Source organism: Ammodytes marinus (genome assembly GCF_949987685.1).
Source record: "Ammodytes marinus genome assembly, chromosome: 3".
In the NCBI taxonomy this organism is placed as follows: Eukaryota; Metazoa; Chordata; class Actinopteri; order Uranoscopiformes; family Ammodytidae; genus Ammodytes; species Ammodytes marinus.
In genome coordinates this window covers 13,320,049-13,347,666 of record NC_137232.1, presented here as the reverse complement: position 1 = coordinate 13,347,666, position 27,618 = coordinate 13,320,049, and the positions used below count along the sequence as shown (strand labels likewise).

The following is a 27,618-nucleotide window of genomic DNA, read 5'->3' as shown; positions in this document are numbered from 1 at the left end:
TGAAGCAGACAGTATAGCTGCCGTAGTGTGGGTCCCATGGGGTTTTTATAGTGTTCGTTTTGAAGTACAGTTTGGCTGCCTGTGATATATTGAGATGCTTTTTTCAAACCAAATTTTGAGGCTGAGAGTAGATGTGTTTGTTCGTGTGTGTGTGTGTGTGTGTGTGTGTGTGTGTGTGTGTGTGTGTGTGTGTGTATGAAACAGCTCTCTTTGAATGAAGTGCCTCGGTGCTCAAAGACACATTCGACATATTTATATTGTGGTACCTGGGGCCGTATTACAGAAACTTCCAAACTCACAATTCTTATCTTAAAGGGACTCTTACTGATCCTGCAATTGAGAATTACAGCACTATCATACCATCCCGCCTCCCTCCAATGCCCCCACACCCTCATTCCATGCTTGTATCACTGGTTTCACTTCAGAGTTGTCGGCCAGAACACCACTTATGACCAAAGGCGTCAGACTATAAGCATGAGACTAGGAGAGGAGGAGTAGGGTTTTATCCGCTCTTTATTTTCCTTCTTTCACAGGCACAGTCGCATATAGATCGCGGGAAAAGAACAAAGGTTTAAACTCCGCTCATGAGGAGACGTTACAACAGCTGTTGCGACCCGCGAATCGCAGCCGTTAATAACATGCAAACTATATTATAACAGCGATCGGGACTGCATGTACATACTCACACACGAGTGATTCACATTTAAACTCAGATAAACACGTTTCCATGTGGAATGATCGCTTACTGCGGCAACACTCACACATCTGACCGAGGGAGAAGAGAACGGAAACTAAACAGGCTCTCTGGCCGACTGACGTCACGGCCCTATCTGACTGCTATCCACACTGAACAAAACACATTTTAACACACTGTAAGAAATAACAACACTGTAACTTATGAACGTTGGGGCCTTTTCTACAATGGTCGCTACTCGCTACTGTCTGCCGTGGAATCAAAACAAACCCTCTAGTTGAGAATGCGCAATACAGAAGCAGACCGCAAACAGACAGGTCTGTCGGCCAATCAAATCGTTCGGTCCGAACGATATGATTGGTTGAATTTTATATATATTTTTCATAATATTATGAGAGTGAAATCATTGTTTGTTTTTACTCCTGGTGGGTCTGTCTTATATTTTAGAGTGTAATTACCTTATTAATACCATTTTAACCTAATCCAAAAAAAGTGTAAAAATGCAACAAAGGTATGAGTCCCTTTAAAGCTGGGGTATGTGATTTCTGATTGGTCAAAATTAACATGAGCGGTACACTTTGACCAATCAGAGCGAGGCTCAGATTCTAAAAAAAAAAAAAAAGAAAAAAGAAAAAAAAGAAATTATTGGCTGTTGGGACTGTCTATTCACTTTGGCACAACGTTGTTGGTGTAGAGCCCGCGGGCCAAATGCGGCCCGTGGCCCGCTTTTTATTGGCCCGCGGCCGATTTTAAAAATATAATGTAATATGGCCCTTTGAATTTTTTTATTTATTTTTTTATTTTTTTGCATTTCTTAGTTAACCCACTAGTGCAGGGGTGTCAAACACTGATTGATTGGCCCGTGGCACATTTTAAAAATATAATGTAATATGGCGCTTTTAATTTTTAAATAATTTAAATGCACTCATTATATTACAGAGAAATATGTCCCATAAAAGAAAATGAGCAACAAGCCCATCCCAGAGGACCCTGCATAATATTTTATTTTAAATTAATATTATTATGGAAAATCTATGCGTCCTTCTCCAATAGCTTCTATTTCATCTGACACAGTGTCTCCATTTTTTTCATACAAAATTCTTCAGATTTAGCCTCTTAATTTCCCTCTCAAAGTGCACCAGATTCATGCATTTCGCTTTAAAAACTTTAAAAAATCTCCCGGGAGGGCATACCCCCGGACCCCCCTAGGAGGGTCGGGACCTCGGCTGGATACTATTTTCACCCTGCTGGACATTGGACGCAGAGGCAGAAAACACTGGGTGTATCATTGGCATATAAACAAGAGGGGAAATGTGTCTGTTTAATGTGCAAGGAAAGTGTTGCCGTGAAGAAGGATTACAATTTATGAGGACACTATGAAACTAAACATCAGAGCAGCTACATGTCCTAATAAATGTGTTATTTTTGCAAAGTGGCCCGGCCCTTCGTAGATTTTTCTGTATGTGGCCCTCAGTGAAAACAGTTTGGAGACCCCTGGTGTAGAGCGTGTCAGGGAGAGACCATAAGGGAGGGACCAAAGACAACAAGTGGAGCGGTTGAGGTATTTGGATTCGAATCTCTATCCCAACTGCCATTTTCTCCCCAAATCCTCCACCCTAGCTTTAATTCAAGATAGGAAAATAATTACAGAAGCCTCCTGCGCAAAATCTTAAAATTAAGTCTCCTTACTTTAGGATGACCCTTCAGCCAGCCTTACTTTTCAGTTGGACCCAGACTAAACTGTGTTTTCTTTCATTAAACCAAGTCAAGTCAATGGAGACACAGTTAATGTATTTACTGAAAGGCTATTGAATTACCTGAAATTATTCTATAAAATAAAATAAAAAAAAGTTGGAGAAACAATACAGAAAGCAGGAGCTTGGTGGTTACAATGATTAAAACAGGATGATGCTGCTCGTCAGCTTCATTTTGGTATCACTCGGCTGGTTGGTCAATTGGCCAGGTTTCTGAAAAACTGGTCAGACCTGGCTGGCCGTGTCAACCTGAAGACTTATGTCAAAGCCTTTAGAAGTTATAGTCCCCAAAGGGAAATTATTTTTCAAAAAAATGTACGTTATGGGGAGAGAGAATTTAAACCTGTTTGTAGACTCAGGACAATGACAGAGTAACTAGCCTGTCCTGTTTATAAGAATGTAGAAGAACTACAAAAGGTACCCAACCTGTTTTTTTCATGGGGTCCAAATACTTTTCACATCCACACCCATACACAAGTAGCTTTTCTACTGCTTTTTAAATGGCCTTAAGCGGAGCCACGGCTCTGTGTAAACACCCAACTTTGAATAGATATTGACATAAATATCTAAAAATCTAAAAATAAAGGTTATCTAGGTAGGTTCTTGGCTTCCAAAGACCATGGGCCCCCCAAGTGGCTGGGCCCTAGAAAGCTTTCACACTTTCTACCCCTTATAGGCGGCCCTGTCTGCACATACTGTAGATGTGAGCTGATTTTGTGTAGAGATTATGCCCTGATACTGCCATGAAAGGAAGCATGTATGATATTGTTTCAAGGTGAAGTTCCCAATTCTCAAAAACTTGCAAAATATGTCTACCAATGGATTTTAAGGATTCAGTTTTGCATTTGAGAAGACATCTTATTCTGAGAATCACATCAGAATGGCAAGCCTTCTCTGCAGACATCGTCTATCAGCTTTGCATATATTGCAGCAACTTAATTGACACCAGAGTTTTATAAACGATCTCCAGCAGGTATCATCTGCTGATGACATCTCTTCATCATAGTATTTTGGATCTCCTTGCAGCTAATGGGGAGTTACAACAAGTGCATCAGGCAGAATCAGGCAATTAAGGACTCTTTCAATGCAAATCCCATCCAAACATCTTCCCTGTCATAATGTGCACAACGGCTGCATAGAAAATCATTATCACTTCCTCTTCCCAGCATCAACCATAACATGCCCAATGGACCCCAACAACTCATATCAGTGTGCAAGCCCCCAAGTTACTAACCTCTGGCTCAGCTGCTTTCATAAGAAAATGCCTTCCACCAGTGGTTGATAAAATTTGATGATTGGGGTGGAATTGTGGCAGTGGGCATGTTCACATAGGAACTTACATGCGGAGTAGATGCATGTAGGGTCACTACGTCTCATATCAACCAATGGGGTAAACACAAAGGATGTTTTCCCCGGGTGATTGCCATGCTGTGCAAATTGCATCATACTAGACTATGCTGGCCTTTGTGAGACAACCAGGATGGCAGTTTTCCATATGAGTTCCAGGTCTGCTGTCGGGTCATATGGTTCTGATCGCTCTCTCTCTAACTAATAAAGGCAAAAATTACCCAAAAATAACTTGACATTGTTATCTTGAAAACATTTAATACATTTATGGCAAGAAAATTAAATCAAATGAATATTATGACTTCATAGTTAATCATTTATTTGCACATGCATTGTACCATATCTCTTGTTAAACAAAGTTGTCGGTTGATATGGACAGTAATGAACGATTTGTGTGGATATCAGAAAAGAATGTATAAATAAATAAAAATTAACATTGGATTCACCCTTAACTATTGACCTTAACTGTTTCTGATGTTGTGTGGTATCATAGTAATCACTGACCATGAAAACATAGGGTTACACATCACTAGTTATGTGGTATTATGTTTGGTTCAGGAGTTATGATGAAAAATGCATAATTAGGCTATGGCGGAAAGTAAAATGGTCTCCATGGCAACCATGATTACATTTTGCAATGGCTTAATATCTGAAAATGTTCTGAGCCCCAAACTGTATAAGTGTACCAAGTTTCAAGCTTTTCTGAAAAGGTTAACAATTTTGCACATATCCCCTCTACCATAAAACAGTACTTTAGGAAGCCGAAAATTGACAAAAAATGTGTGGTTAAGAAACCCTTTAGAAAATAACTTTCCACCACTTGGATTCCTTAAGACTTTTAGTATGTTATTAATTACATATTCATGAGTCAAAAACAGCTGAAATGGTTTCTGTTGCAATTTTTGAGAGGTCCACCCATATTTTCTCACAAAATGCCTGTACTAATATCATCTAATACGGAAACTCTTCTGAACCCAATCGCGTCAACATTGGGAAATGAAAGCAACTTAGAAATAGTTGGTTATTATTTACTCATGATGGCGTGTGTCAAAACAGGAAGCGTTGCTGCCAGTGTGTGTGTGTGTAGAGATAGAGACATTGCAAAAGTACAGCTGCCCGTAAACTGCCGTCCCAAATGCCCTGAAAAGAAAACATGTACAACCCCAACACAACTGTCGTCATAAAAAATTCAATTTGGATCCTAAAAATATGTAGCTAGCTTTCAGTAAGTTACTAAAGACTGCAGACACAGTCACCAAGAACCCTGAGTGAGTGAGATATTTTTTTCTGGAGAAGTAACACACATATTTAGGTACCATATTTAATGTATTAATTAAAGGTACAGTGTGTAATATCAGAGTAGTTTTGTGTCAAATACAGTAGAGGTGAAACATCTAGATTGCTAACCCTTCCCGTTCGGAGAATTTACAGAAGCTACGGTGGCCTTCAAGGACAACAAGCTAGTTACTAAAGATGGCATCATCCACCACTGCCTCAAGTCTTTCCACAATATCAAGTGATGAGGTGAAGATGTATTTAGTTATTTATTCCAAGTTGATATGTCATTTAACATTACAAATCTAGCCTATAAGAGAGCGGTATTTCAGCATGCCTTGCTGGGTGGGCTCGAGTCCCTCCTTAGCACATACTGACAGGACTTGCTTTGTGTCAGCAAACAGCTCTAGCAGTGACTGTCTAAATGCCTTCTTTGCTTTCCACACAACAGCCGTATGCTCAGTGACTTTCCATCAGAGGAATCTGTGACCTATCTAGACTGAAGTGACACATAACAAGCACATAGCATTCAGACAATCACTGCAGTGCTGCGTGAATGGCTTTAAAGGTGGAGTCAGTGATTCTGAAGAACGCTTGTTGTCAAAATCACTTTGTCAAAATCAGTGAATATCTCCTCACTATCTGCTATCTGTGAGCTGAAAACAAATATGGTGTTAATACACAGCCTAGGCTCTGTAGACAGGCACGCTACAGTGGGCCCACTTTACGTACACTTTCAGGAGACACACAGGTAGCCGACTGTAAGGAGATATTCACTGATTTTGACAAAAAGTCTTGCTCCTCAGATGTTTGTCCCAGACAGTAAGTGATCTGATGATAAACCTGGAAATCACTGAGTCAATACAGCCTTCTGTTCTGTTGATGTAACTTGGCTTTGGAAAATAATAGGGGCTTTGATCTTTGCCTGAGGAAATGCTTATGATTTTTAACAGATTATTTGGTGTTGGATAATACAATAGAGTTAAACATAACAAGACTGAGATAAAATGAGATTGGATAAATACTTTGCTATTGCAAGAAAGCAGGAGCCTACAATCACTATTTCTAAAAGTATTCTTTTTAAGTTAAATAACTTGAATATAAGTGTTTATATGTGTAAGAAGCTTAGGGTGTGTAGTAGGATGATGTGCCTTTCAAGAAAAACATTTGTTTGACCAGATTTATAATAGTGTAGGAGTCTAGGAATGTTACATGGTACTTTAATAAATGGCCACACAAGGGCAAACAGTTTTCTGTCTGAGCCTCCTCACTTTTACAAACATTCACATTTAAAAGGCCAATTTAGAGTATTGTTTTGTATGGAAAAAAAGTATCTGCTCAAGATTACATAATATAATATTTTGACTGTTAAGTGAAGCTTGGGATGAGTGAAGGGGATTTTACTGTTCTTCTTGACTGTTGGAAGGCCAACTTCACAACAATTACATTGGAATTGGGGATAGATAGATAGATAGATAGATAGATAGATAGATAGATAGATAGATAGATAGATAGATAGATAGATAGATAGATAGATAGATAGATAGATAGATAGATAGATAGATAGATAGATAGATAGATAGATAGATAAGGCAGTGTCTGTTAAGGATTACACAATATGCTATTTAGACTTTCCATATATTTTTTGAGATACACATTGATATGTCAACTCATGCTAACTGAGTTTAATTTTTGCCGTGTGGGGTAGACAGCTCAACGGTTTGATACTGTCCGTCTGTTCCAGATACTTGTCAAATTTTCATTAAACGAAAGCGAGCGCGGACGGTGCTAAGAAGAACAATGGCTGCCTTTATTTCACACTGTTGTTTCAGGGTCAGCGGGACATTCCTCAGTTCACAGTCCAGCACACACACACGCGCACACACACACACACACACACACACACACACACTTACAGAGACACACACACGCGCACACACACACACACTTACAGAGACACACACACGCACAAACACACACCCACACACACTATCCCCAGGGTTACTGTACTGTTAAATCCCGAGAAAACTGGGCAGCAGCGTGCACCTCACTACAGACCGAGACCCACTTTGTAACATTTGGTTTCACTTCTGTGGCGTAGACAAATTAAGAGTAATTGGACGTGTTTGAAGGCTGTTGAGGAAAATGTAAACCAAAAGAAAAACCCTCGACATGGGAAATGAAATACAACGAACGCAGCGGAACAAAATCAGCACTTGAGGGACTGTTGTTGTCATCAGAATAGAAGGGAATCACTAGATGTATGTTCTTGCACATTTTACAGAGAGGAAATTAAGGATGGTACAACAGATGTTTGAGTGTTGCCAAGCTTGCTAAGTTCAGGCGGTCTGTCATGCCTGCTATCTTGTTTTTTTCCCATTCAAAATTGAAGCGTGGAAGAAATTACAACCCTCGACTGTGACTGAATGTCATTCATATTTATTGGATTCATTAAATGAGCTGCGAGTGTGTCAAATGCGAAAAGTTGACTTTCATTTTTCTCTGACTGTCAAACCTGATCAGGATCTTTGAGCAAGTTTCTAAAACATTTTTAAACTTGCTAAAGTAAAAGCTTGTTTTTTTTCTGTGCGTTAAAATACTCTCAACACACCATGGCTTAAAGCTACAGTGTGTAACTTTGTCATATAAATGAATGTCCTTTACAATGATTCAAGCCGTCACCAAATGAGTTGACACAAAGTCGATTGAGCCTATCAGCTCCACAAAACTCTCTGTATTTCTCAGTACGGCAATTTACGGCAACTTATTTTGAAACACAAAATGTTGCTATTAACCATCCATATATCTGTTCAACTGAAATATACACTACAGGTATTATATGAGTTTGAATATACATCCTAGATAAATCTTTAAAAGACGTAAAAAGACACCAACATTTTTTTGGGCTCCCTTTCATTTTAAAAACATCAACAACAAAAACAGGAAAGCACAATCCATTTTCAGCCCCAGCCATAAAAGGCTTCCTCCCGAGGGACCAGGATTATCTCTCTGAAAGCCTGGACATCAGGCCACTGCCCTTCCACTGCTTAAATGCCATCCACGCTCACTGGTGCCGAACCGTCGCAACCCATGCACAACTTGAACCACTTTCACTCTTTTTGTGCTGCTGAAATGGGGTTATCAGTGAGGGAATTATGGCAAAAAAGGTAGGTTTTTAAAGGTAGAATTTTGGGAAGTGTTCCCGTGGTATGACACACTCTGGTAAGTTAGGGGGTAAGCCAATCAAAAAAGCGAAAAGATTTCAGGTCTGGCCACCCGCCAAGCCAGCAGACTATAACATACTTCACGCTTGACAAGGTCTGCGGAAATTGGGGCTACTGGTTAGAATCTCTCTGAGGCAGCAGAGACCCCTTTGTTTAAACTGTTTGCTAAAGTTAAAGCCCCTGTAAACTCAAATCCACAATCCTTCTAACTAGGTAATTTGGGGAGTTAGTTTGTTTCATGATTGTAAAGCATCTGAAAATAGTTATCATATTTATCAATCCAAATGAAAGATATTGTTATTTAAGTTTGATAAAGTTGACGGAAATTCGGTTTAGATGAGGCGGGGCTATGTTCTGGTTCTTATGACACAATACAAGAAGTATTTTGAACCAATCACGGCAGTTCTCTGGCCCAAACGCTCTGTAAAAGCAATGACTGTTGCCATGGAGGCCATTTGATGTGGACACGCCCACACAGTCCTGTCAAACGGTCTATACAGTAAAACAAAGTTGTTGTTTTAACTAAGTTCAATAATATTTATAACCATTTATTTTCCATCAGATTTTTCACAACAGCTTATTCAGACACCCAACTTTATCATATTTTGAATCATTTTCTTGTGACTATTTTTTCAACTAAGTTTTATAATATTTATGAGCATTTATTTTCAAATCAAGATTTTCATAAAGGCTTATGGAGACATCCAACTTTGATATGATATATTGATCTATTTTTAAAATATTTTAGACCAGGTTTTTCCAGATGCTTTAACATTCCACAATGGACAGTTGGCTTGATTTAGACACACAGGTTTCCTCTCCATCTGCTTTGAAATGTCTGGGTTTCAGTTACTCTTATCAGTGTGTGTGTGTGTGTGTGTGTGTGTGTGTGTGTGTGTGTGTGTGTGTGTGTGTGTGTGTGTGTGTGTGTGTGTGTCTCCTGCTATTTTTAGTTCACAGACTCGGTCCAGATATGAAGTGGGGGGGGGGGGGGGGGGGGTTTGGGGGATTTACACTACAGCAGCGGGCAGGTGACAAGTTTTTTTTTCTTAACCACTGTGTTGCTGTGACAGCCACATCTGCCTGCTGTAATGTATTAGCACTAACAAACCTTAGCAATAGAAACACCATCTGGTAGCCAGGGTGAGTGTGAGTTACGATTTTCAATATTTCACTTTTTAAAAATAATGTAGTTCAATAGTTGAACCTCCTACAAGGAACTTTTAAATGTTTATGAAACAGAATAGTTTTTTTTCCTCTGATGATCATAAATGACCTGTAACAGCAAACGAGACCATCAGCGAAAACAATGTTATTTTTATTTAGTCAATAGTAATGCCTTTGCCTTTGGTTCTGAATCCAGACAAATTAATTATACGACAGTCAGAGCAGAATATCCTGTGTTTCCCAAACAATACTTAAACAAAGTTGACTTTGCCATTATTAATCTGGGGCGACTGTGGCTCAGGTGGTTAAGCTGGTTGGCCAATGATCCTAGGGTTGGCGGTTCGATCCCAGCCCGGCCACTTGTGTCATGGTCGTTGTGTCCCTGGGCAAGACACTTCACCCACCTTGCCTCGTGTGAATGTGTATGACTGCTGTATGTTTGAGGTGGTGGTCGGAGGGGCCGATGGCGCTGAATGGCAGCCTCGCTTCTGTCAGTCTGCCCCAGGGCAGCTGTGGCTACTATGGTAGCTTACCACCACCGGTATGACTGTGTGTGAACGAATTGTCTGGAACCCTGTAAAGCGCTTTGGGCATCATGAAAGGCGCTATATAAATCCAAGCAATTATTATTATTATTATTATTATTAATCTGACATAGTCTCATATAAATACATTACCTCATGGCCATGCATCCTGCCGTCTCTCTTTCACTCACTTCCTAAACAAATGCACGCGCCGCCGCCACATGCTAGCAAAGATCTTTGGGACAGCATGTACTGTTTTTTTGTCCAAAGGTGCCACAAGAATTAATAATAAAAAAAAAGCACTTTCTTGCCACTCAGCCAACCAGATGCACAAACTATGACTGTGGAAAACATTCAAGGAATTTCCTTTTTGTCCTCTCTCGTGTGACAGTTAATAAATTATAAATTATTATTTGTTGGTGCAAATGAGTTCTTTTCGTCTTCCATAACTCCACACAGACAACACTATTTGACAGCTGAATGTGCGTGTTTGGCAGCCCTCTATATCTCATCTTTACATCGCACCCTGTCATCCCTGATTCTGTATATCTCTGTAGCTCAATATGATGAGATACCCTGTGTGTGTGTGTGTGTGTGTGTGTGTGTGTGTGTGTGTGTGTGTGTGTGTGCGTGCGTGCGTGCGTGCTGTTTGAAAAAATGCCTTAGTATGTTACACTGGCACTGCTGTCACAAACAAGCATATAAGTTCAAAGCTGAATTCACTCGACTGTATTCACTTTTCAAAGGGAATGTCAGAAGGAAAAAGGAACATCATAAGAATCTTTGCAACAGTTCCATTGTCATTATTTCATTCTCTGTTTCGACCTTGCCTTGCCTAGCTCGACGGCATCTTTATCAAACGTAATGAATCCCATGCGGACATGGCTATAGCTGTGAGCGAGATACACCAACGCAAAGTCATGAAAGGGAAAAAGGTATCTCAGAAGATTGCTGTATATTCTTTCATTTTATCCGTGCAGTCAAAACAATGCATTTGTTGCCACCAACCTTTCTTTTACAGCAGTAAAACAATGAATTATGTAAAATCCATGACTTAAAGATATCAGTTGTTTGGTATAGCTTCAAATGTACTATTTATCCTGGGGTAGTCCTTGCTGCAGCGGACCCAGGGTTCGACTCCCAAGAAAAAAAGTTTCCTGAGTATATCTACAAGTTAAACATTTTAGTAGTCTATTCACCTGCAGTGGCTATTCTTATCTTTAGAGAGAGGGGTTGGGGGTATTTACAAGGCATTTGACACCACTGGATATTGCATGATAAACATTATTTTTTTACAAGCTGCTTATTGCAATGCTTATCATATCGTTCTGTGATATCTGAACATTATAGTGGTGTCCAGACTGTGGATAGGAAGGTTACTGCTAAGCGTTTATAAAGCTCAGTTATGAATATGTTATCATTGTGAATTAAGTAGATGCTCTGGGTCTTTATAGTGTTTGCAAAATCCGGAGAAATATGAGGCCTGAATTTACAATACATTACATACTAGGGGTGGGTAAAAATATCGATTATCCGATGCATTGCGATTCTCTCTCGAACGATTCCGAATCGATTCATAAAAGTTAATAATCGATTCATTAAAAAAAAAAAAAAAAAAAATTTAACTAGTATTTAATATTAGTATTTCCTGCACCACTGCGCATGCACACCACACAAGTGCGAGTTGTTAAAAGTGGCGACAAAAGGGCAGAGAGCAGCAAACCCATATGACCTGCACTGGCTTTGTGTCTGTTTACGTTTTTGTATGAGAGCTGAATTTCTGGCACTGTATCCAACGAGATTTCGAAATACGTGCAAGTGACGTATGAGCTTTATCTATAATATAACAATCAACCGATAGTTCAAAGTGCAAAGATCAGAGAGCAGTTTCTTGAATATTCTTGTGATCTGATGAGACAGACAGGTGAAGAGAAAAGAGATGACGCAAATAATATGTGTTTCAGGCAACTAAAGGGGGGCACAGTATATGAGTGTGTGTGTGTGTGTGTGTGTGTGTGTGTGTGTGTGAGTGCGTGCGTGTTAAGAATTTTTTGTTTCCTGGGTTTTCGTTTGGTTTAGGTATGAACTGCGAAATACAACTCAGTAGCATTTTTTTGCTGGAATGTGATGTACATTGTCGATTTGAATTATATTTTTTACAAAGTAGATTAAACAAATTTTTTGAATTCACTTTAGATAATCACACTATTCCTCCCTATAGCGTATCTTTGCTGTAGTTCAAGTCGTTGGTAGTTTGCAATGACTTGCAATACTGAAAAAGTAGCTTCACCAACACTGTGTACTACTGTGTATAGTCATTGCATCATGTCATTGTGTTGGCACTGCAACAGCTTATAGACAACTTTCACAAAACTCTTTCACAGCCACCTCTTGCTCCATCACAGGAGTCCTCTGTGCCTTTTCCTTGCTACATATCCATGAAGTAACTTGCGAAAGTTTGCTTCATACTTCAGGCTATACATGCACACCAATACAAGGGTTGACTTAAAGTTTGTTGTATGCAAACAGACATGAATTTGAATGCTTTAAAAGCAGCATAAAGTGATTCTCTATTATGAATTGTATTAAGGCGAGACATTGCAGGTGAAAAATAAAAGGCTTTACTTAACGATATCATGGTAAAGAATGATTATGGAAATTTTTGTTGATTGAGGTGCTTTAGAAGTTGAGATTTTTGGTTCAGAGTATTGAGAAAAAACTAGTTCTGAGATAATGGCTGTTTAAGATGGTTGTATAGGACAAATATACAGACGCAAACAGACAAGGTTTAGTCAAATAAACACTTAAATGTAAATGTTGGACCGTTCATTTATACTAGAAAGAAGATATGTTATGGAAGCAAAATAGCTTTAAAATCTCTAAATTTATCAATGCTTGAAAAAATGCCTTTCCTTTTTGCCTTCCATGTCTCACCTTAATATATTGCATGTTCAAGTTAATATAAATTACCAATTAAATTAAAAGTAAATGCCATTTTTTCATGGTCTTAATCATTGCTAAATTGTCCGTATACCACTAATTCAGACTGACAAGGAAGGGAGTTACAGGCCATGCATCATCTACAGCAATTAAACAATTTACAAGGGCACGCTTTGAGGGGGGTAAAAACCACGACACTCTCGCAGGCAATATGAATTTATGAACGGTGCCTTTTATGCTTGTCAAATTGATCATGATGACACAATATTCCATAAAGTTACATGGACTGCACAGTGGTGACCCACATCTTTAAAGGGCAAATCTTTCCATCATAACATTTAAGCTGTGCTTTGAATGTCAGACGGAAAATGTTCACACTGGGTCGCATAAATTTGTGATTTTATAACGGCATATATTGGAAGATCCGGTGTTTTTTAAGACGCTACTACCTGGTCGATATAACGCATAGTAAAGCAGATACATGTAGATGTCGCAGTGTAGGTATATACAGCTCTGGAAAAAATTAAGAGACCACTCCAAATGTTCATTGTCTCTTGTTTTACTCTTTTGAGGCATATGTTTGAGTAGAATGAACATTTTAATTTTATAATATAAGCTACTGACAACATTTCTACCATATTCACAAAATCAGACTAGTCTCTTATTTTTTTCCGCTGTATGTCCTCACCATTTAAAGCAGCAGTGTGTAGAATGTAGGCATTTTTCATAACAGACTTTATAGAAATTAAATATAATATTCACAAGTTTTTCTTAATTAGTGTGTTATTTCCTAATGAGTCTTTTATATCTACATAGGAGCGGGGGTTACTCTACACATAGGTCACCATTTATTTATTTATTTATTTTCAAATTTATTTTTAACACGGACAACAGACAGTTTCAACTGGTGAATTATTGGAACAAATACTCTGAAATAGAATTATAAAAAAATAAAAATAATAATCAGAATGTAAAATTATATCCATAAAGTACAAGACATTCCCTGTTTCCCGTTTCTGTTTTCACTTTCTGTTACCGCATTTGCTTTCAACAGAGGACCAATGTATTTTTTCCACTGCTGAGTAAGGTTTATTAAGTGGAGGACAGACAAATTGGCTGGTCCTAAGTACAACTGAAAATTGAAGCTGTGACCTGCAGATTTTAATTTTGTTTTTAAATTAGTACAATTATGACAGCACAGTTTTTTTCAATGTTTATCCTCATGTGTTGTTAAAGCCAGGCAGGCAGGTGTGTGATCTGCCTCTCTTTTATAAAATGGGTTGCTTAAATCCAGCGATCTGATTGGTTCCTAACTGTTGTATAATGGGTGTATATAAATACATACTGTAACTGCTATGATGTCCATTTAAAACATCTAAAAAAATCTAGAAAATAAATAAAAATAAAAATGGTATTCTTACCAAGCGTCGTCTTTCCTCTTCGACCGTGTTCAACAGCTGGGAGAACTCTTTGAATGACTGGGCTGAAATACAAAGAGAGATCACATTAAAACCAACTATTGCAAACATTATGGATATTATTTATGTGAAAAACATGTATATGCCATCCTAGTTTTAGGACGATTGAGGCTCTTTTATAAAGTACCAATGATCGACCACCCCACCAAGAGATGTGTCGGTTGTCTGTGTGCAATGCTGCGCCATAAAAGCAATGAAAACCCCAATCGTATATCTTCAGAACATTTCTGAGGTAAAATCCATTTGGAATGAACTTAAAAAAAATTATATAATATTTCTTTAGAATTTTAGAGTGTTTTCGGAGTCCAGATGAGTACCGTCAGCAGCTCTGCTTAGGGCGTGTTGGAATATTTTGTTGGTTTATTAGTTTATTCAAAAAAATTTTTTTTTTTAATCTTTCTATTCTCATAGAAAGCAAGTAACACAGTGAACCACTTTGTTATTATCTTCCAAAGATAAAAAAAAGTATATTCTAACTCAGTGTCTAAGTCGTTAAGCATCAAGATGTTGCTGGCACCTCACAGCACACAGCAGCACACTGGTGCTAAAATGTTTATTTGCAGTGATGCTTCGGAGCCTTTTCAGCGCCGCACATTTTAGAACGTCATAAACTCATACAGCTGTTCAGTTTAAAACCAAGACGCGCCGTAAAAAACAATCCTTCGATTCAATGGAAGCCACTGATTGCTTCTCGTTATTTTTCTCTGCCTTACTCAGCTTTTACAATACACTGAAACACTGTAGAAGAGACGCATAGAGAGGATATGTGTGTTCACGCCATCTGGGCTGGACTTAAATAAGCTTATTTTCAAGATTCATACTGCTATTTTAAAAGTTAAATTCAAGCACTTTCCCAGTATTCTCAAGATAAAAGTTCAACTTTTCAAGAACCCAAAAGCTTTAGATAGTTATAGTGTATATACAGTGGAGGAAATAAGTATTTGATCCCTCACCGATTTTGTAAGTTTTCCCACTTATAAAGAAATGAGCGGTCTATCATTTTAAAGCTAGGTTTATTTTAACAGTGATAGACAGAATATCAAAAAGAAAATCCAGAAAATCACATAAAAAAAAAATATATATAAATAATTTTGCATTTCATTGAGTGAAATAAGTATTTGATCCCCTACCAACCATAAGGAATTCTGGCTCCCATAGATTAGTCCTCGTGCTTTAAAAAAGTATTCCTGTGTATGTATTGCATGTGTTTACTTATTCTGTTTTTTTTTGTCCATATGTAAAAAAAACATAAAACCACTAAAATAAAAGTATTCCTAATCTCAACTAGTTTCCTGTATAAAACACACCTGTCTTAATGTGTTACCTGTATAAAATACACCTGTCCACAGAGTCAATAAATCAAACTCCAACATCTCCATCATGGGCAAGACCAAATAGCTGTCTAAGGACATCAGGGACAAGATTGTAGACCTGCACAAGGCCGGAATAGACTACAGGACCATTGGCGAGAAGCTGGGTGAGAAGGAGACAACTGTTGGTGCGATTATTCGAAAATGAAAGAAACACAAAATGACCATCAATCTCCCAAGGTGAGAACTTGCATGGGGCTCCATGCAAGTTCTCACCTTGTGGGGTATCAATGTGCATGAGAAAGGTGAAGGATCAGCCCAGATCTACACAGGAGGAGCTTGTTTATGATCCCAAGGCAGCTGGGACCACAGTCACCAAGAAAACCATTGGTAACACACTATACCGTAATGGATTGAAATCCTGTAGTGCCCGTAAGGTCCCCCTGCTCAAGAAGGGACATGTACAGAACTGTCTGAAGTTTACCAATGAACAACTCAACAACTCAACAACAAAGAGAATGCTTGGGAGAAGGTGATGTGGTCAGATTAGAACAAAATCAAGTTATTTGGTATCATAGTCACTCGCCATGCTTGGAGGAAGAGGAATTCTGGCTATGACCCCAAGAACACCATCCCCACAGTCAAGCATGGAGGTTGAAGCATTATGCTTTGGGGGTGTTTCTCTTCTAAGAGGACAGGTTGACTTCACTGCATCGAGGGAACTATGGATGGGGCCATGTACCATGAAATACTGGGTGGCAACCTCTTTCTCTCAGCCAGGTCCGGAAAAATGGGTCGTGGATGGGTCTTCCAGCACGCCAATGACCCTAAAAATACAGCAAAGGCAACAAAGGAGTGGCTCAAGAAGAAGCACATTAAGGTCATGGAGTGGCCTAGCAAGTCTCCGGACCTTAAAGATGCTGTAAGCAAAATGGTTCTTTTAGCTAACTTCCTGTCAGTTACTGCAGTTAGCAGTCCCCTCGCTCGTCCCTATGACACCACATTAATGCATTGCGGTCTTCAAGCAGCATCTATCTATCTATCTATCTATCTATCAATCTATCTATCTATCTATCTATCTATCTATCTATCTATCTATCTATCTATCTATCTATCTATCTATGGAGAAAACTTTCTGTATAAAGGTATTAAAAAAACATTGGTTCTGTCTAAACAAGAGTATTTTACTATGAGTCAATCTGATCAATAGACAACCGGCATTGTCCAGTAATAGTTTCACATTTCAAGCACAATTCAAACCTTGAACCTGAACACTATATTTAAAATCAAGCACTTTCCAATCTTTCCAGACTCTGGTAAGAACCCTGTATATATTACATACTGCAGGACCAGATGAATTATGCATTCAATACAAAACATAAATTGAGCCAGAGAATTGTGCCTTGATAGCCTTGATAGCTTCCCAGATTCACTCGTCAATAGAGGTCGAAATAAAGTGTGCCCTCTTGCCTTCAGTCTGCCCCCCCCTCCGTGTCACCCTCTGTCCAGCCATTAAGCAGCGGTCGACCCACTCCGCTTGCCAAAAACAGTCACATCATTATCAGCCTAGTCCTGGGAGCCATGCATCATCCTAGACACTTTTCGGAGTCATTTACACACCAAAGCTTTTAAAGACCCAGGAGCAATGATTTTGTGCCAGTAAGCTATGGGGCAAAGGCAGACCGGGCCCTTCCTATTAACAGCAACCAGCCCCCTTTATCAACAGCCTGCACCTCTCAGGGGGCAGAGGGCACAGCTGGAGACGCTGATGGGACAAGATTAGACTCCAAAGGAAAGGAAATGGGAGTCAGAGTGAGGTTACGCGGCCTTGCATATTATTCACTTGTAACTGGAGGCAAAGGTAATAGACCTGATGCATCACTGGGTAGAATACAATGTACTATCTCTATAGTGTCTGTGTAAGGACAATGAGCTTTTATGAAAATAAAGATGGTTGTTTATAGTCAATGTAAAAAAAAACAAAAAAAAAACATTTTTCAAGCTTTAAAGCCTCTGGAAACCTGGTACTAGAATAATCAAAAATCAATATATGATTAGAAAGTTAAGTGTCTTAATAAGTTTTCATAAAAAATGATTGTAAATGCATGTTTATAAATATTATAAAACGTAGTTTAATATAAAAATAGCTTTTACTGTCTAGACCGTTTGACAACTGTGTGGCCGTGGCTGTATCAAACGGTCTCCATGGCAACAGTCATTGTTTTTATAGAACATTCGGGCAAAGAACTGCCCCGATTGGTTCAAATTACTTTATGTGTCATAAGAACCAGAGCATATAGCTTGCATCTTCTAAATTAAATAACAATATCTTTCATTTGTATTGATACATTTGCCTATAACTATTTTCAGAAGCTTTGCTATCATTCAACTAACTCCCCAAATGACACCATTAGAAGAAATATTTTATGGAATTTTGTGGGTTTACACAGGGTTAGGGCTTTATATATCCTATTCTCTGCTTGATATTTAGCTTTTTTTTAGAAATTGACATCTTGACCTCATCTGACTTGTTCCGACCCGAGAACGTGCTGAATCCGAGACAAAGGATTGACCTTCTGTGAGAAAAGGCCATGTGTAACTTTTATTTTTTTTGAAAAATTAAAATGTCCATCTATACAGCACATCAATCTTTTGGCCCCATTGATTCGTAGATAACTGGAGTGGAATGTGAATGTCACAGCAGGGAAGTCAAAGAGTAAAATCAATAAAAGGTCAGGTGAACCCTGTCTGCAGCTACGTACAGGAATTGCGGATGTGTGTGTGTGTGTGTGTGTGTGTGTGTGTGTGTGTGTGTGTGTGTGTGGGAAGTTGGTTGGGAGCATCAAAGTGCACTCTAGCAATAATGCATCAAGATCACGGATGGCATTCACAGAGAGGTCGGTCTATTTCTGTGTCAGTGGGAAAAAAAATCAGTTTCAGTCATGGCTAGATTGATTTCACCAGGTGGGTTTCATTTTTTAATCATTGGCTTTTTTGTTCCCCCTTGAGATAGTTGGTTGGTTGTAAGACAGCAACACCGCAGTGTACAGTAGTTTGGAGTATGAGGAAATCATTTCTATTTAAAAAGGTGCAGTGCATAGAGTTTAGTGGTATTTTTTAGATCAGACTTGGTAGAAATGGAATATAATAATCATTAGCATGTTTTAATTGGTGTGTAATCATTTGAAAATCAAAGTTGTTTCTCTAATTTCCTTAGAATGAGCCTTTTATATTTCAATTTGATTGCATGTTGCACCGCCATGTTTCTACAGTAGCACAGAATGGACAAAATTAACATCCATATGCGTTTTTAATTTATAGTGGGCGTCCTGGGGAAATGCACCTGTTGGGAGACGAAGAAGAAGTACTATAGAATAAAAACCTAAATACATCTTCACCTCATCACTTGATATTGTGGAAAGACTTGAGGCAGTGGTGGATGGTGGATCACATTTCAAAGTTATTTGCTCCATTGTTGCATCTACGGTAGTATTCACTAAATGCCCCAAGTGACTTTACCTTTGTATTACACAGTCAATTAAATGAAAAGCTTTGAACAAAAATACCCTGGTATCTCTGGGCAGGCAAAACACCTCCATTGTGCCAGTTGCATTATACTTTGTAAATACCAAATCAGTCCCAGCTACAAAAACAGGTGGGCTGCTAGAATACCCGTTGTTCAATCTCAGATCTACACTGCGGCTCTTGATTGAAGGCCAGGGAACGGGGGCAGCGAGCATAACATTGTCTGACATTAAACGCACACGCTTGATTCTAATGAGGGACTCGGATTGTGGTGTGAATTTGAGCATTTCCACCGATGCATAATTGGTCTCCAGCAAACCCCTGCCAATAATACAGCTGCAGCAGCTTTAGATGTGTGTGAGAGAGAGAGAGAGAGAGAGAGAGAGAGAGAGAGAGAGAGAGAGAGAGATGCAAGAATGACTTTTCATTAGGTATTCAGATTAACATTACAGGCTCATGTAGCGGAGGGTCGATAGACGGTCTAGCCCTCACAGATGGACAGTAATTCAGCAGACACCAGAACGCTGGAGCGAAAAAGACTCAAGCTAGCTAAGGGATAATGAGCTGGGAAAAATGAAAGTGAAGGAAGAGGCCAGACTAGCACTTTACAGTCTTTTAAATCAGGTTTTAAAGGTGGAGTCAGTGATGCTGGAGAAAGTGTGTTGTCAAAATCAGTGAATATCTCTTAACTGGTATGTATCACTCCAACTGCTTATATATATATACTGTAAATGTAAACAATAAAAGGATATTTTAACAAGGGGCCCACCTTAGGTAGCAATGTGTCAGTTTACATTTTTAATTGTTGTAAAAATTGTAATATGTTTCTGTTTGTCTTTGCATTAACCTCTTTTGTTTTTACTCTCTCAAGTACTTTAAATTGCATAGGTGTCTGAAGTGTGCTATAGAAATAAATTGCCTTGCTTTGCCGTCTTGCCCATTAGTGCCAGAGAAGAGCCCTCCACAGCTGCTTCATATTCCAGCTGGACGCTACATGGTTCGCACCTCCATTAATCTCTGACACTGATCACAATTAGTGCCTTTGATCTCTCCCAGGCTTGAGAAGATACAGGGCGAAAGCATCATAAGCAAATCAATAGCATTAATTATGCATGCATCACAGACAGGCTTAAGATCTTACACTCAAAGCAAGAGAAGCTCCCCATTCCAAAGAATTTGCAGAGTAAGCTTCATTTTAGTCCAGTGTCTCAGTTGCATTTTTCTATTTTCTATTAAAAAGCCTCTGGACACCTGGTCTAAAAATAGTAAACAATCAATATATGATATCATATTGGGGATCTCAATCAACTTTTAGAAAAAGAAGATTCTAAATTAATGTTCAGAAATATTATGAAATTGGGTTAAAAAAAATGTTTTACTGTCTAGACCGTTTGTCAGGACTGTGTGGGCGTGGCCGTATCAAACGGTCTCCATGGCAACAACAGTCATTGTTTTTATAGAACATTCGGCTAGAGAACTGCCGTGATTGGTTCAAAATATTTACCGTGTCATAAGAACCAGAGAGTAGACCAACCTCATTTAAACCGAATGTATGTAAAGTTGATCAAACTTAAATGACAATATCTTTCATATGGATTGATAAATATGCCTGTAACTCTTTTCAAATGCTTTACTAGCATGCAACTAATTCCCCTAATTGCACAGAAAGATTTTGTGGATTTGGGTTTACAGGGGCTTGAACTAACTATTGAACTTTTTTCATGCTTTATTATTGACAGTGTGAAGATACACAGATGAAAAGGGGCAGAGAGGGGAATGACATGCAGAGAACGACCCGTGCTGGATTCTACCCTGTGGTCTGCTGTGAAGAGGACTGAGCCTCATGGTGGAGGCGTTCTACCCACTACACCACATGCTCCCAATACATGATTTTTTTAAGGAGACTATTGTTTTGAAAATCAACTAAACAGCTAAATGTGAGATGGAGATTTTCTCCCTGACATAATAACACATCAACTTACCAATGTTGACTTCGTCGTCTGTCTCTGCGTCGCCTATACACTCAAACTGGAACTCCTGTAGAGACTGGGAGAACTTCTGTACGGCTACGGAAAGATCTGCAAAATCAGAAGGTGTTTTAGCATTAGAACAAATAACATTACAGAACTGAATGGTACACTGAAGACACATGGATAGAAGATAGCACATTTTACTTGCACTATGGACAAACAGCATAGCCATCTACTACTCATTATAAGCAAGCAACATTTTGTGTTAGCACCTTTTAAAACCATGCTTAAAACCAAGTGTTTCACAGGGTACAATAACTGCATAGTAAAAACAGACATATCTATACAAGATAATAAAATGTAATGATACAAATAGTGACAGTAAAAGCAGCAACAATGTATTAATTCATAATCATAATAATAAAAATTTTGCATGGATACCTTTGAGTAGGTTATCTATGACTTGAAAGTCATATTGTTATACCAGCATATTAATATTTTGCATCACAAACTATTTAGATTATTGAAACCTCGGCAGTGGGATATGTAGAAAGACAAAGTAGAACATCTAAGTTGAATACACACAACTAAAGCAAGAAAATATTTGAACTCCAGATGATTATTGCTTGACAATTTCTGGGCTTAGAAGAGTGAAACAATGCACATTTATGACCTGTCCAGTTCCATGTCCACTGGAATTCATACAATAGCAGTTCTCTGTGTGTGTGTGTGTGTGTGTGTGTGTGTGTGTGTGTGTGTGTGTGTGTGTGTGTGTGTGTGCGTGTGTGTGTGTGTGTGTGTGTGTGTGTGTGTGTGTGTGACTGTGTAAAAATCTGCTATATTTACTTCAATCATTTGCCCATTGATCATAATACAGAGATGAATCCAGAAAGATTAAGCCCAGCTGATGCCTAACTTTTGAGTCAAAAATGATAAAGTAGACACACACACACACACACACACACACACACACACACACACAGAGTTAAAAATCCTTCTATCACACCTTTTGATACTCTCACACTGTTAGCTAGAAGTAAATAAATAAACAAAGATGTATTTTCTGAACCCTGGACGTCTGATATAATCCACTTCACTTTGCTACCTGCCACGAAATAAGGGAAAACAACAAACAACAAAACGGACCTATAAATGAAATAAATGCCTCGCCATGACCTGCACTTAGCTTTTTCTCTCAAAGTACAAAAACAACACCTAAATAATTGTGATAAAATATACCCAAAGATGTGTTGGTATTCAGTTATTACTCGATTTAAATGCTTTAATTTTTTCAGATACATATTCAAGTTAAAAGGTGGAGTCAGTGATTCGGTTGGATACTTGTTAAGTCAAAATTAGTGAATTTCTCTTCATGATACGCTACCTCTACATACTGCGGGTGTGTGTGTGTGTGTGTGTGTGTGTGAGCTGAAACAAATCTGGTGATAATACACAGCCTAGGCTCTGTGAACGGGGCTGTACACAAAGGTTACGTAAACAAAGGGGGCCCAACCTAGCTAGCAACATATTGTTATGCTAATTGAGCTAGTGTCAACATTTTCTGGTATGTTTATGTAGAATATCAAAAGCCTAAAAGCCCCAATTAAGCAGCTTAAAGGGATAGCCTGCTGAACTGCTCAACAACTGACTTGATGTTTGGAATAGAAACATGTATAAGCTCAAAATGGATCCACTTTTAAATAAGTGAACACATTTGTATAATGGTATGAAGTTTTTGTTAAGATGGGGAAATAAGTTAATTTAACGTCTAAAACAACTGTACAATGCAAGACAAAAATGAACACTAACCAATAGTACATATAGACTTGTGTGACATCACACATGGTAAAATGTAGGGTTAGGAAGGATTAACAGGACAGCTGGGCCGAGGGAAGAATGAGGGAAGACTGGGGGAAGAAAAACCTCATTCATACAACGCCGGTTCCGTATGGGTGAAGTATTCCTTACCCAATTATGTTTTTCTTTTTTTCAAATGTAGGCATTTAAGAAGTGAGAGGATCGTATTTCAGTCAGAATCACAGGAAAATGTTTGAAGGAAAAGCAATTAAGCTAGTTTTAATGCAAAGGGGAGAAGTACAGTGATGACCTGCTACATGAACCACTTGAAATATAATAACAATGTTGTATTATGCAACTGATTTCAATGTATTTTATACTTCAGTTACATAAAGGTAAGTGTGTGGGTCTGCATGCTGTGTTAGGACTGTGAGTATAGTCTCGCCGTGGTGAAATTAACCTATGTTTACAACAAGTACTTTAAAGAGTGGGTTTGAGCTTTAGCACATAATGGTAGCTTCAACTGAATTCATAATTCAAATACAAATAAAACTGATATTCTAAAATACTGACATTTTCGCTGTCAGCCCACACACTGTTTTGAAATGTACACCGTTTATTTCACACTGTTGACAACCGCTCCTAATTGGCTCTCTCCTGCTTTCTTCTCTCACCATAAGTCACGTCTGAACATCAAAGAAAAGTAAACTTAACGGACCCTTGACAGGAGAGTCAGAAAACACACACAAGAATATACAACATTACATATAAACCAATGTGTTCATACGACAGAAGACTTGTGAATGACTGTAAATGAAAAATGGAGGCTTAGGTTGTTATAAATTGTACTTTACAAGTCTGAATCAAATCAGTAACAACTCGTTTTTTTTTCAGGCTTTGCAAGAGTTGTTTTGTAGCGTGTATGTGCACATACTGTCTACTAGGATCTATACAGTCAGACATGCCTTTCATATACTGTATGTGCTTCATATCCTGCTATTATACATTTCAAAAGACTATGATTAAGCTCCTCAAGAACGTTGCTATTAATATCCGTGTTCACTACAGCGACAAGAACTGAATTATGTCTAAATAAAATGAGTGATTTTGTCGGTAAACATCTTTTCTTTTTTAATTAATAGAAAGCTAGAAATCATTACAATTATTTTTTATTCTACAATGATTAAAGCTTTAGTGCGTAACTTATGTTGCCCCGGTGAGGAATTTTAAATAATTACAACAACACCTATGAGATAAGCCTTGAGTAATAGCGCATGGATTTTATAACTTCTGCTATATGGGATTTTTCTGAGCTCCTGCGCCAGTTTTAGCGGGCCGACACCAGTTTGTAAACGCTGCCATACTGAGAATTACGATTGAGTTTTGTGGAGCTGATAGGCTTAATCACATTTGTGTTGACTCGTTTGGCGATGGCTTTGAATCTAACCGACATTCATGCATATGAAAACCTTATGCACTATAGCTTTAAAATGATCATTAATAAAAGTTGTAGTAAAAGTTTTCAATACGTTTCTAACCTAAAAATCCCTATCTTTCAAATTCCCAGTGTATTTCTTTTTAGAACTTGTCCATGTGATTAAATCTTTGTGAGTCCTTGATGGATTATCGTGCCGCAACCAATACAGCTCCTACCGTGACAACAATAGTCCATCTGAACAGACATTCCAAAGTACAAACCAGACCTCGAAAAAACATCAATGTTCTCATCACCACAGGGACATAAAGAGCCTGGGAGAGCCTGATACAAAACTGCACTTTCCAAAATTTACCGAGTATCCACTTCTTGACATAACAGCAGCAAGCAGCGTTGTTGTTGAATTGCATTTCAGTGTATTTTAGTTATGGTAGGGAGAGAAAACCAAGACATTTGCTCGATGAGACCGCAGATTGAAAGGCATCTACAAAAGACATCTACACCACATCTTGAATGATTGTCTGACCCATTGTAAATGTTGCCGCGGCCGCCCTCCGGAGTGGAACTTTTTTCCAGAAGATGTATTGTGACACCAAGTTAGGCCATCCTCATCCGATTTGGTTCATTGTCCCCCAATAGATTTAACCTCTCGTTTTTTCTACACCTCCCGAGTCCCTTGCATGCTATCTTGTCTCACTCTACCTCTATAGGGTTGTTTTTTTTGTCTCAGCTGTCTGTGTGAATGTGATTAAAGCTACAGTGCGTGACTTTTCCATATGAATGAATGTCGGTTACATTCAAGCCATCACCAATAATGTTATGCTTTAAAGGTGCTACGAGGCGCTACTTTTAAATATTTCTGAAACAGTACATTTTCTTTTGATGATCATAAATTACATGTAACAGCAAACGAGACCATCAGTGCAAATAATGCTATTTATATATATGTTTTCTTAATGCCTTTGTCATGGGTATGCACAACCAGGAACAACAGCTGGCGTAGTAAAAACACTCCCGCTTTTCCCCAAAGGGGCCGCTAGAATTAACACAAACTGAAAGTTCCTTGTAGGTCCTTTGAAAAAAATGTAATTAATTAAAAAAAGTTCAAAAGCATCTGATATTGTCCTTGTAGGCACATTCTGAGCACCAAACCATTTAAAAAGAACAGGAAAAATCCCCAAAAATATCATAGCATTTATCATTTCAGATGTCTACAGCCCTCATTAGGTTGACAGCGCTTGTGTGTTAGAGGCTCGTGGGAGATGTAGTTCAGGCAGCTGCCGGAGCCCAGAAGTGGGGCAGTATGTTGGCTCTCTATTCCTGGCTAACAGGAACCCTGGGTATATCTCCTGGAACTGAACATTTTGATAGAATACATTTGGGCATTTAGTGAACCACATTCTGCTTGTAGTGATTCTTGAATATATGGGCCTACTACAGTAATAGGCTAAACGTTATCTTTGCAACAGTAATAGTTTAAACCTCCTATGAGAAGTGTTTGAATGTTTGTGAAACAGTCTTATTTTTAAGACAACAGGTGCTGGAGTCGTAAAAACCCTAAGATTTTAGTCCGAATGGGGCGCTAGAACTAAAAGTTCCTTGTAGCTACCTTAAAGTACCTGTATTGCACATGACAGTGACCATAATATCGCTTTTATATTATTCAAACATTATATTGAAGTTTAAAGTGCTGTTTGAACAAATGATTGAATTAAATACCATGTCTTAAATACTAAATAACATTAACCGTATACGAACCTAATATTGCACATGCCAGACCAGATCATTAGGAGGTGATATTAGGAAGACTTTCTTTCACTATAGTGCTATGTCTCCAAAATGTAATGTCAGTATATCTAGATGATTTGACTTCATGGGCCATATATTCTTTTGATGATTCTTGGATGTAGGCCGACGCTTATTCTAGAAACCAGACTTTAGATGGCACCTCAGGAAAGTTTATTGCGCATAGCTCCATGGGTTGCCAAGTTATATCAGAAATTGTTTGAACAATAGGGGGGCTAAGATTAGTTGTGCACACCGGTCTCGATGGAAACAGGTTCTTGGCCAAATGTGCTCATCTTAATAAGGAAAATTAGGCATCTCAACTTATGATAGTTGCAACAAAAAAAAATGTAAAGTCTAATGCCAACTACTGCTATTGATGTGAATTGTGCTCTTTTTTAGTGAGTCCCCTTTTTCTCTAAGAGTGAAGTTCATCTCTGTCAAAAGTTGTGTCAGATGCATGTAGCCCTGAACAATTTATCTCAGCTCCAGTCTAAGGGCTGCAGACTCGGTGATAAATGGCGGAGGCTGGCCCGGCTGGCTTTTTTCATTCCAGTTCAAATAACTCCAAAACTCTTTTTCAAGAGTTTTTTCTTTAGAGTTTTAAGAAACTTCTGTAACGTTGCATCAGCTTCATATCAAAAGACCTGGTGTCAAGTTTCCATCTCCCCAATTATTTCCAACAATGTAGATGGATGGAAACAATTCACGCATGTTTTCTGCAAGTTTAGGAGGGTATAAAAGTTATAATTCTCCCTGTCATATTCTGATAATTAATGTAACATATATACAGTGGATTGGTTGATTTCATTAAGGTAAGAGACTGCAAGTGAAAGCAAACAATTTGTAACTTAGAAATCTTATAAACATCATTAAACTTTCCTATTTGATAACTTATGTTAAAACACATTTTTTTAATTAGAATTATTTCAGAAATGTTTGAATAAGTAATTAATTATTTTTGATTCATAGTATTGACAAAACAATGTTGATATAATAGCCTTTAAAGATGGTTGTATACTTATACAGACACAAACAGACACCATTTACTAAACTAACCTTAACTATACATTTTGGACATATGTAAGAAAGAAGAGAGAAAGAAATCGAAATAGACAAATCTCAAAATGTACCAGTTCTTAAAAAAACAATGTTTTTGGCTGCCCGTTCTCACCAGCCAATAGTTGGCACACATATAGAGCAAATTCCTAGACAGCTAGTCATTATAAATGACTGGTTATGCTCCTTCCATCAAAAATACCAGAGCCTTTAAAAAGGGTTTACAAATGCCAAGTCTTAATGCCTGACATGTCCTTACACACCCAAAACTTCCTGTCTGGCTTTTGAGAGAAGTGTTGAGAGAACTTTTTAATAGCATCTTAAGGCAACCAAC

The 27,618-nt window shown here is 38.3% G+C and overlaps 1 protein-coding gene across 1 annotated transcript in view; it reads right to left on the bottom strand.

Moving 5' to 3' along the window:
• arhgap42b (Rho GTPase activating protein 42b) overlaps positions 1-27,618 on the bottom strand; it is a 106,332-nt gene that overhangs the window by 59,917 nt on the left and 18,797 nt on the right. Inside the window, exons 2-3 of the mRNA XM_080053768.1 lie at positions 21,221-21,316; positions 14,347-14,408 (exon numbers count right to left, since the gene is read on the bottom strand). Coding sequence (XP_079909894.1) covers positions 14,347-14,408; positions 21,221-21,316 — 158 coding nt within the window. The remainder of the gene's footprint in view (positions 1-14,346; positions 14,409-21,220; positions 21,317-27,618) is intronic.